Here is a 12246-nt window from a genome sequence, read left to right on the forward strand (position 1 = left end):
CAAAGAGACTAACTGTTGTTTTCCTACTTCAGATAAGGGATCTAAGGTAGTAAATTTCCACATAGCTACTCTTAACCAATCAAGAAACTCTGTGGGAGTTTCAGTCTGACCTTGTTTTACTGAATACAGACTTGACCAATTAACTGCTTTTGGTATCGCATTTTCAATACCAATCTTTATCCATTCTTGATATTTTTTCAACAATCGGTAATCACTGTCATCATTAGGGTCCCAATTGGGGTCTGTTCTCGGTACGTGATTATCTACCGTACCGGGTAAAACCCCAGCAGTTATTTGAATTTGGACCTGAGTCTGAGCAGTCTTTATTATTAATTGCTTTTCAGTTTCGGTTAAGGCATCTAACATCAAATCAATCTCTCTCCAATCTGGATCTTGATTTTTAATGATTAACTCAAATCTTTTAGCAACTCCCTCAGGATCATCCCGATATCCTTTTACCATTTCCCTCCATGAATCTAAATCATTCATCGTAAATGGCACTTTAATCCTCGTAGGACCGGTAGCTCCTACTGCCTGTCTTAAGGGAGCCTGGATTATTGGACCGACCTTACTCCGGGTGCGAGCTGTAATAGGAGTAAAACCTAAATCTCTCGTGCTCGTACCTTCATCAGGTTCTTTCGCACCCGTATCGTCAGTAAAATTACCTTCTACGGGTGTTGGAGGTAGTAAGGGTGGTGAAAAAACAAAATCTTCTATTCTTTCCTCAGTTTCCTTTAATTTTACACATCTTTGTCCTATACTACATGCCGAACAACATCTCTTCATCTTCCCTGTAGTCCTTTTCTGCTCCTTTTCCATTGCTAACACAAGAGGATCTTGTGGGGCCAAATTAATGCCACATTCTTTCTGCCATTCTGAATGATTTCTTAAAGTGAAAAACATATCTGCGTACATCACCTCATCCTATTTTCCTTCTCGTCTCAAAAACAACATCAATTGTAACAGTGTTATAATTCAATGTCCCATTCAAGGGCCATTTTTCATCACCATCTAACTTATATAAAGGCCACCACTGATTGCAATATTTTATTAAAGTTTTCTTATCCACACTTCCACCTGGCGGTCCCCCTATCTCCTTCCAGTGATCCAAAATACAGCCTAAGGGGCTCTTTTTCAATATTCCACCACTTTGTTTACCTCCCATATTACTCGTTTAGATTTTTACCTTTCCAACCACAAACAATCTCAACTGTATACGTAGCCCGTTCCCTCTTGTCCCAGGGAGTCCAAACCCGACACTCAGGGCATTCAATATCCCCTCCACAATCTATTTGCAACCTCTGTTTGCACCACACGCATTCCAGGACATATGAGGGCATACACTCATTTCCTGGATGTAAAAGACACCATTCAAATACCCACATTTATACGATACACCATACAGGGACTTTCTTACACCAACACCACAAAATGATTAAGATAATCAAACTCAAACTTACAATTACAATGCTAACATATAAATTCAAGTTCCAAATCATCAGTGAGTCACACTTCGTTCGTCTCCGGCCGTACCCCTTGCGGAGTTACGAAACTGCAGATCAGAACTCCACACACGCTCCGCAGCTGAGCTGCGTCTCTTTTACTCAAACATTCAATCCACAGTTTTAATTGTCTTATGTCGTTTCAATTTGCAATCCAAAGACCAAAATCCGCAAACGATATCCGTAATTCAGTTCCAATAGCCGTTTACCACATTCAGTAACCAAAAATGTCAAGATCAAATTCAAAACATAAACAAAAGCACATGAGTGGGTACCAAACCTAAAGCACACAAAGTGTACAAAAGCATACAGAGTGTACCGAAACAAAAGCACCCAAACATATACCACACCAAATGTATACCAAGGGTGCTAGCTACCTGGTATACACCATCCTGCATAAGTTTGCTTTTGTCTTATGACTTATGGACAGCTTTACAAATGACCGGTCCCAAAAATAAAATAAACATAAAAGAATAAAGAGTACCTTTACTCCTTTAGATGGTGTCCTTGTTTGCTCCCGCAGTGATCCGATTGAGGCGAGGAGTCCCTCCAGGAAATCCCGGGGGTACCCTAGGGAGTCCTGTTCTCAGCGGGTCCTGCAGCCGAGCAGAGCAGGTCCCATCTGGGGTGCCAGATTGATTCAAAGAAACTAACACAATAGTTTGATTAACTATTAAGTAGGTATTCTTTATTGGCAGCGCTGGATGCACGGGGGATTGCTCCACCTATCGTGCACACCGTCGGGCCTAATTGTGCAGGTTAAGTACATGTTCTACATACATATTCACTAGATTTCCGAGAAATGTTATACATATTCATTAGTTTTCCGGGAAACTATTAGCATATACAAATGTCCTTTACGCAGGCGCATTGAAGGTCTCTGGTGGTCTTCAGGAGTCCTCTGGTGGTCTTCCATAGTCTTCCTCACTTGTCCGCTACTTGACCCCACTCAGGTGATTCTGCGCAGTATGGTCCTTTACATGTTTTGATACATCAATGCTTGTTAGTGTTCTTATTATCTAAGTTTTCATTAGTGGTGTAAAACCACATGGCTAGTTTAAGCTAAATTATCTACAAGGACGAGAACAAAGGCAGGAGTTCTTATCTTTTCCGGCCCTATCTATTGAAGCAAGGCCTCTGCTTGTGCCTTCTCAACAAGATCGTAAATTCATCAAACATTTCATTAAGTTTTGTGATTGCTCATGGCTCCCTCTTGCTCATCACTCCCAAGTACCAGTCTCTGACAGGCTTAATCCTTGACAAACACCAGTCCTTGGTATGTAAAGTTACAGAGAGATAATCATTAAGCAATAAGCAGTTTGTTCTCTATATCAAAAACATTTGCTTGATCTATCTGGAATAGAAAAAAAGTTAATTTTTTTTTTTTTGCATGGTGTCCTGGTTTCAGCTGGGATAGAGTTAACTGTCTTCCTAGTAGCTGGTACAGTGATATGTTTTCAGTATGCGAAGAATGTTGATAACACTGATGTCTTCAGTTGTTGCTCAGTAGTGTTTAGACTAATGTCAAGGATTTTTCAGCTTCTCATGCCCAGCCAGCGAGAAAGCTGGAGGGGCCCAAGAAGTTGGCACAGGACACAGCCAGGGCAGCTGACCCAAACTGGCCAACAGTGTATTCCATACCATGTGACGTCCCATCTAGTATAGGAACTGGGAAGTGGGGGCAGGGATTCGCCGCTCGGGGGACTGGCTGGGTGTCGGTCGGCGGGTGGTGAGCAATTGCACTGTGCATCATTTGTACATTCCAATCCTTTCATTATTGCTGTTGTCATTTTATTAGTGTTATCATTATCATTATTAGCTGCTTCTTTTCTGTTCTATTAAACCGTTCTTATCTCAGCCCACGGGTTTTGCTTCTTTTCCCGATTTTCTCCCCCATCCCACTGGGTGGGGGGGCAGTGAGTGAGCAGCTGCGTGGTGTTTAGTTGCTGGCTGGGGTTAAACCACGACACATGGGTCTATCTTTATTATGTTTTGTATGTTTATAAATATACCATTTATAGTTGAGGACAGTTATTAGGGGACCTGCTTACTGAAACTTGTTACTTGAAGTAGTCTGGGATTATGTCAGTGAGAATAGCTATTAGCAAAGGCTTTGAAGAAAAGTACAAGAAAAGCTGAGGTGGATAAACGGAGTATTTTATTATTTTCTATATAGACAACTTTCCTCCTAATTTCTTATATAGAAGCTCAAGAATTTGTCTTGTCTTTTTTTAATTCTTTCTAAGGTAGCTAACAGTGTTGCTTAACTTGAAAAAGGTACACATTACAAAATGATTAAATATTTATCCTTCTATTAATTATTAATGTATAGAAACCAATGTTGCTAAATAAACTTGTAAGCTGCGGTAATATTTGAGGAAAGGTATAACCAGCTTGCTAGGGCACTCAGTATACCCATTCGGTGTTCTGATAAGTTAGTTAGAAGTCTGATTCTTGCAATGATCGGGTTCTAAAAGAAGTCATTCTCATCTTAATGTTCAACTTTATACTTTCAACAACTACTTGGGACCAATTTTACATAGAAACAATTTTTTTTTATTAAAGGTTGGTGGTTTCATTTTGTTAACACAAATTGTAATACTTGTCCATCCTTAAGTGGGATTTGAGTTTATATAAGTATAAAGTTTCCTCAGGTTGGAATATGTATGTTAATGTTAAGGTATTTTAGCTATATATAATTGTATTTAAAGATGTTGAGTATGTAACTATATGGAAATATTTAAAATCTTAGTTTGCTGTTAAGGAATCCTGTCATTGGCTCAGCAGGGGTGGGTATATGATTTTTTCTTGTTAATACCTACTTATAGATATTTGGAAAAGGGTTTCTTTTATGAACTTCCCCATGCACAGTACATTGCTTTATTTTTCTGGGATAGTTTCCAGAAACTGAGGTTAATAATGCACTTAGATTTAGCTAACATTTGATAATCAGCTCGAGAGTCTATGGTGATTCTGTGTAGTTTGTATAAGCAGTTTTTCTATAAATAAATAAAAAATTAAGTCTACCTGTTTTTTCTGTAAAATTATGCATATGTATATACATGTTCCCCCATATGTAGCATCCCCCCCAAAGGATATTCTGTCTGTGGCTTACTCATTGGGTTTTGTTTGGTTATTTTATAGATAACATTTATATATAGAAAGTTTGGTGCAATTTAAGAGGAATCATAAATCAATTAATTCCTTTTCCATATATCTATCTGTTAGAATAAATAACATTGGAGACTTTGCAAGATCCAAGCTTGAATATTTGCTTAGTCTAGAAGATTAAGGAATGGCCTGCATTGTCTTGTTCAAACCACAGCCAGATTTCTACAGCCTTTCTTCTTACAAAGATTTCTGTACTTCCTGAGCATCTGTGGAGAGAGGGTATTTTTTGTTATTCTTTCTACTCCTTGGCAATCTAAGGGATGCTACAGAAATGTCTTTATCTTTCCAAAAGCAGAATGTAACAAATAACCTCTGTAGTAATCATCTTATTCTATATTCAAGTCTAGAAACAATGTTTTATTTATACCTATACACACACACAATTAATAGAATCATGAGGTTGCAAGTCATTCAAAACAAGCATTATGAGTTGGATAATTTACATCCTATTTGTTCTTTTAAACACACATAGTTCTTTTCTTGGTTCTACATGCAGTTCTTTTACATCACACTATTGGATTCAGTGTGTATATGGATCGTACTGTATAGGCAATTCCCACCTGTTCCTATTGCAGGTGTGAAGCATTGGACATCTATCAATTTAGGCATTGTTTCTATCTTGGATTTTAGTGTATAAAGCTCTAAATTTCAGAGTTTTCTCATTAGAGCAGCAGTTCTTCACTGATGAGACGTACCTCACTAGTGAGGCATTCTAGCATCAAACATTAAGTGTGAGTGGAGCACAAAATAAAAAAAACCCCAAACCTGTGCTTGGTTAGTTTGGGCTCTAATCCAGAGCTGTGCTGCTGACTGGGAGGCGAAAACAAAGATTGGTGTGAAGTAAGGTTTAGCACTAGTAGAGGCAGGGACTTTATATTTCAGTCCCTTGGAACACCAGTGTTGCTTCCAATGAGCAAATCTGACTGAGTGGGTAGAATAGTAAAAGGATGAGGAGAAAGTCCAAGAAGGCTGGAGGTAGGAGAGGATGAAGTGCAAAGAGAAAGTCAAGGAAACATTGGTACTTTTAATGAAATTAATGGCAGACAAGACAAATAACACTTTAGAAATTCTTAACTATTACCAACCAAAATCTGGTGATTTGCACAATAGTATTAATGTTGTTTCCATAGGAGTATTACTCCTAGTTCAAACAGAAAAAGGCATATCTGACCTGAGGGCACAAGAATGAAGCATGTAAAAATGAGATACTTCTTGCTAAGAACTTTAATAAGTTCCAGAATTCATTTCCTAAGCTGAGTTTTCAGTAAGAAAATGTGAGCTGCTTCAAGAGCCAAGTTAGCAAAATTTCACCTATTGGCGTGGTTTTTTTTTTTCAAAAGGCAATCAATGTTCTTTTTAATAAAAATATATATATATCAGGTAGGATTGGAAGAAATCTTTTGAGTTGCAAAGCTTGATCTATGCTGTTGTCATGTATCTATTTTAAAGCTTATTACACTGTTTGTCCTTACAGTACTCAAAATTTTTAGAACCTTGCTTTATTGAAGTTATTAAAATGTATTACCTTTATTACCTTTTGAATGTACACTTATTTCACCTTCTATCCTTGTTTACTCTTTTTATTAAGATTTATTGAGGGTTTTGGTTCATCTGTTTTGTGTAAGTCTGTAGTTTGTGTATGCTCTGAAAGTATTTTAATGGCTGGTATTGGTAATGCGTACAACTCCCACAGTTAATGGCTTGGCACAGCTGATATATACTGAGGAATGCCTATGAGAGTGTCTTTCCATTTTAGTTGCCTGGTTCCTAATCTTGAAGTGCAGCAACATACTGTTTCAAACAGGTTTTAGAACAGGTAACTGAGAAAAGCAGACTTATTTTTTATTAGGCTTATATTTGCTTTGTATCTCCACCTAGAAAAATGTATAGGGATCAAAAAGGGATTAAAAAAACCCCCTTTCCTAGAAGAGTGTGAAACTCTTAATTTCCTGTATGCTGGATAAAGTACAATTGCTTGGCTTTTTTGGTCGTGTCCCCCCCCCCTTTTTTAGCTTCAGGTTAGTTTGAACTATTTTGTTTCATTATCTTACACATGCATCCATCCACTGTAGAAGTTGAAAGGTTTGCAGAGCTTTTTCTGTTCAGGAAGTTTTGTAAAGTGGAGAACTGCAAAGACCCAGTCAAAAATTGTTAACTAACAAGATAGAGGAAGGCACTGAATTTAATAAAGTGTGAGTGAAACTTACCTTAATTTAATCTTTATGAATAATGTGCATAAAGGAAATAATGCAACCTTGCATGATATCTGCATAAATCTAACAAAGATGGGACAAGGTGTTAAAAGCATAGTTTGGATAAAAAATGATGATGCTAAGAATGCAGTTAACTTTTTAGGCTGAGAGAAACTAGAAAGGCTAATATGAAACTTGAACAGTGAAATATAAACATCATCTCTTCAGCTATTTATTATCAGGGATGGAAAGCAGAATAAAAAAGAAACAAATGAGAATACAGGATATCTTGGTTGTTTTCTCCTGTCTTCATGAAACTGTTCTTGAGATTTCTGTGTGCCACTTGAAATTGAGGATTTTTCCTGGTTCAAGGTAATTGTATCTCTGCTCCTAATGGGACTAGAACTCGCATAGCCTCAGGAAATGATAATAAGATTCTGTAATGTTGTGAAAGGTATGAAGGTGGTGATTGTGAATTTATAGGTAGGGAGCTTTGACCATGTCTCCTAGAAGTTCTCCACTCTTCTTTTGGATTTTGTTGAAGCATTCAGGTATGGCTAAGGAGAAGAGTGAAATGGGTGTGGCATTTGATGATGGATTTTTCTACTCACTATAACTTGTTTTTTAGACTGAAACAGGGAGGTTTCCAACAGTTATCAACATCTTCATTTCTACTAAGTTGCTGAAAAACATTTTTGCTCCCCTCCAGTGCTTTCTTCTTCCATTCCTTCTTCCCTGGGCTACTGTGTTCCTAAGTTAAAATTGTAGCATACTGTAAAAGCAAAATGCTTTAGTGGAACAACAAAGCCTCAGAATGTTTGATTTTTCCCATATGTAAAAAGGAAATATGTAAATAGAGGGATTTGGTTGAACCACATGACCTGCTTCCACACATAGTATCGACTGCCTCCTTCCAGATGGTAAATTCACTGTCTACTACCTCTTTGTGAACAGCCTGTCTTTCATGAACCTCATAGTGCTTCAGTGTTGGGGGCCGCTAAGTGTCCTGTGATTGTCCCATGAGCTTGTTAAATGGTTGCAGCGTAATAACGTTCCTGCTCACAGTAGAAGGTCTGTTAGCTGGGCCTAATGAGACTGGTGTGACTAGTTTTCTGGTACCTAGCTTCTTCAGTGGAACAGTGGAAAACTAAGGAGCTCTTGTTTGTAGGCTAGAGATAACAACTCTCTAACTCCCTGTGCAACTCATTTAATGAAATTCATGACCTGGCTTCTGGCTCTCAACTACATGAAGTGGCTGAAGTGTCAGGAATGGTCTCTTATGCAGCTGTATGTTGCTTGTGTATATATCACAATGCACAGAATCCAAACTGTTTATGATTTTGTAGTTGTGTCTTCATTCTGTTTGTTTACTGTAATTAAGGTTGTGATGCATAGAGTTGGAGTTTTGAACATGCTGCTTTTGATTTAAACTGACAGATGGAAATATTTCCTTGCAGAGCATCTGATTGCTTTGTGAAACATGGAAGTCTATTATTGATATTCTCAGAATTAAAAAAAAAATTAAAAAATTGCAATATAGGTAACAAGTTAGTTATAGCAATGGTTAAAGAGCTGGTCATGGAAACAACTACCTAAAACTGTGGTCTATAATTAGTAAGACATCTTGTAGTTGGATCATTTCATAACCTTCTGTTGCAAGGCTACTTACGTTTTCTCTTTTGATGCATCTGATAATAGCTATTGTATGGTCAGGGCACTAGCTATGTGATTCAGAATGTTGTTTAGTTATATTTGCTCAAAGCATTGTGAAAATAGTGGATTATTGTTGTGGTTTAACCCCAGCCGGCAACTATGCACCATACAACTGCTTGCTCACTACCCCCCAGTGGGATGGGGGGAGAATCGGAAGAGTAAAAGTGAGAAAAAGACAGTTTAAGAATAAAAAAAAGGAGGGGAAAAAACAACAGAGAGGGGGGAAACCCCCCCCCAAAACACCAACAAACCCAAGAAAAACAAGTGATGCAAAAGAAAACAATTACTCACCACCAACTGACTGATGCCCAGCCAGTCCCTGAGCAACTGCAGCCCCTGCCAACCTCCATCCCCCCGATTTATTGCTGAGCATGGTGTCATATGGTATGGAATATCCCTTTGGTGAGTTGGGGTCAGCTGTCCCAGCTGTGTCCCCTCCTGACTTGTGCACCTCCAGCCTACTCGCTGGTAGGGTGGTGTGAGAAGCAGAAAAGGCCTTGACTCTGTGTAAGCACTGCTCAGCAATAACTAAAATATCCCTGTATTATCAACACTGTTTTCAGCACAAATCCAAAACATGGCCCCATACAAGCTACTATGAAGAAAATTAACTCCATCCCAGCCAAAACCAGTACAATTATCATCACTTAAAACTTGCAAAGTTAATGTTGGAAATACAAAAGTGTTCCGTTGGGACTAGGCAAGAAAATAAGAGGTGACTAGAAATTATAGGGATCTTGTCCTTGGCAATGATGAAGGGTATAAATCTTAGTAGTAGTGAGTTACTGTTTGAAATGAATACATTTGATAAGTCATGGCCAGAGGGGTAGCTTTCTTTTTATGAATAGCTAGGCAAGTTTTTTTACTTTGATACCATCCTATCAAAACTTTAATTCTTTTCATGAGACTAATATTATAGTGCACTGTAGGTAAGACAACATTTTGCATCTCTTCAGGAAAAAATATATTTGGTGTAAAGTTGAGAAATGTTAAGCATTGCTTCTAACTGAATGCATTAAGCATTTGGCAGTCAGAACAGCATCAAATTTAAGTTATTGATCTTGACCTATAAAATTCTAAATGGTACAGAGCCTTCTAAGAGTGTCCTGGGTCTGGCTGGGCTGGAGTTAACTTTCTTCATAGCAGCCCCTGTGGTGCTTTGTTTTGGATTTGTGGCTAAAACAGTGTTGATAACACACTGGTATTTTGGCTGTTGCTGAACAGTGCTTGCACAGTGTCAAGGCTTTCTCTCTTTCTCACTCTGCTCCCCCTGCCCTCCAGCAAGTAGGCTAGAGGTGGGCAAGAAGTTGAGAGGAGAGACAGCCAGGACAGCTGACTGAAATTGGCCAAAGGGATATTCCATACCATATCAAGTCATACTCAGCAATAAAATAAAAAAAAAGGGGAGGGGTGTGTGTGTGTCTTCCAAGGTAGCCATTGCTCAGAGACTGGCTGTGTGTTGGCCTGCTTGTGGAGAGTAGTGAGTTTGCCTTTGCATCACTTCTGTTGTTTTGTTTTCTGTTTCCCCCAGCCCCCTTCCTTCATTCTTCCTTCGCTTATTAAACTTTATCTCACCTCACGAATTTTCTTGCTTTTGCTCTTCCTATTCCCTACCCTGTTCTGCTGGGGGTTGGGGGGAGTGAGCAAGCAGCTGTATGGGTAGTTAGATGCTGGCTGGGGTCAACCCACCACAGACATGATCTTTCTAACCTTGCCTCAAGTGCTATACAGTGTACAGACAAAACAACTCTTTCACTGATTTAAATTGTTTTAATCAGGATGAGGAGAAACAAAGGAGAGTGCTATACTAACAAGACTGCAGCTTTGGCAATGTAAACAATATCTACACTGGTACTGCTTCTGCTGGTATATGTGATCTGTATCTGTATAGTCTATTTGACTTTCATTCTGATAGAAGTTCTCAAAGCAAACTTTCACTTCCATTTCATCGAAAAAATGTTTCTGGCAAGATTTTTATCAACAGCTAAGCTGGATTTCTTGTTTTGTTTTGTTTTTTAACTCTAAACTTTGCAATTTTTCATTTTTTCTTCTGTATGTTAAGCCAAAAGATCACTTTCATATCTCTTCCAAAATGCTTTTTTTGCAACTCTTGCAAGACATGCGTGAACTGGTAGAATCAATAGGTGAATAGTCTGAAATAGTTGATAATTTAAATAGTATAAAACAGTAGCTGTATAAAAGTTTTCCTTTTAAGAGGTTTTGAGAACAACACTTGGCAACACTTGGCTTTGCTTCAATTGTTCCCTCTGCTGCTGCTTCCCCCCGCCCCCATTTGATTGTTTGGGGTAGAAAGAAGTCTGATTAGAGTTTTGTAAATTTTTGCCTTAAACTGAAGTGTTCTTTTGTCATATTTTGCAGTCTGTGAGTTGCTGTGCATCTGTATTTGCTTTTAATAGGCTGCGTGTTGAGTTTGGGGAAGACTTTTTTTGGCTGAAATATGGTCTGGTCATTTTGTTTAGGTGCAGGCTTTGATACTGTGATCTGTGTTTGTCATTTGAGAAACAGGTTATAGCCTGAATCGAAGCCTGAGTAGGCTTAAAATACAACAGTCTGAGTCAGATTAGTTACCTCTGGTTCTGCTTGTTTACTGAAAATGAGCAAATTGGGGAGGAAAGAAAAAGCTGGTTATAGAAAGCCTTTGTCCCCTTTGGATGGTTCAGAGTGCTTTCCTCCAGTGTGAGTTATTTGGGGAAATGGGTTATCATCTGAACCTGTGAAGCTTTAAAAATTCTGTGTGTTGGAAATAAGTAATTTGAGAGAGGTTGTACATGTAAACATCTGATAACCATTTGAAACAAAGGTTTGGAATTGCATCAGTTTTAACTGAGAACTTTCATTAGTTTCACAGGTCTGTTCTGTGAGAATAAACAAACAGAAGCCTTAAATTCTAAGGACACCCATTGTTACATTGTTTTTCAGGTGGTATCATGGAAAACTCGACAGAGCAATTGCAGAAGAACGTCTTTGGCAAGCTGGAAAACCTGGAAGTTACCTTATTCGAGAGAGTGATCGGAGACCGGGTTCATTTGTGCTTTCATTCCTTAGTAAAACAAATGTCAACCATTTTAGGTGAGAATTAAATGTTTTCTTTTAAAACACTGTAACCTGTTTATTTGTGGTTTTAGAACTTAGTACAGTATAGAAAACAATTGTATTATAAATTGAATATTTTTTACTTTTCTTTTTATCCATGTATGGTATAGCTCTTTACTAGGGTTTAATTGTTTTAAACCATGCTACTTAAAAATTCCTTTACAGGCTAAATAATGAAAATGTGAGGAAACCAACATCATCAGAATAGAGAAGCTTGTCTAAAGCTGCTGTGACTAAATTTACAGTAACATGCAGGCTTCATATTAGTAATCTGAGGAGATTGTTTTGAGTCTATTCCTCAGTTATTGCAGCTCACAGGACATACTTGAATGTCAAAGTCATAGTAAATCTGGGTGCTTCCTTTATAAGAAAGAAATAACAAGGAGAAACAAAGAGGTTATGTATTTAATAATATGAGGATTTGCTGGAATCAGCTTTCAGTATGTGTTAGAATTAGTTTTTCTAAATACAAATAGCCCTTTATCTGAAATTGTAACTAGGATTATTTTACCATTAGCAAGTTATATACATTAATTTATTCTCATTTAGTGTAA

At 38.0% G+C, this 12246-nt stretch overlaps 1 protein-coding gene across 5 annotated transcripts in view; it reads left to right on the forward strand.

Annotated features, from left to right (window-relative positions):
• Positions 1–12246, forward strand: part of LOC128136192 (ras GTPase-activating protein 1) — a 143774-nt gene that overhangs the window by 44474 nt on the left and 87054 nt on the right. For all 5 annotated transcript variants that reach the window (XR_008233283.1, XM_052775376.1, XM_052775373.1 and 2 more), the window contains one exon: positions 11519–11668. Coding sequence is in view for 4 of the 5 variants with exons in the window: in XM_052775376.1 (XP_052631336.1) it covers positions 11519–11668 (150 nt within the window). In the remaining variant the exon portion in view is untranslated. The remainder of the gene's footprint in view (positions 1–11518; positions 11669–12246) is intronic.

This window comes from Harpia harpyja, chromosome W, assembly GCF_026419915.1.
Source record: "Harpia harpyja isolate bHarHar1 chromosome W, bHarHar1 primary haplotype, whole genome shotgun sequence".
Lineage (NCBI taxonomy): Eukaryota > Metazoa > Chordata > Aves > Accipitriformes > Accipitridae > Harpia > Harpia harpyja.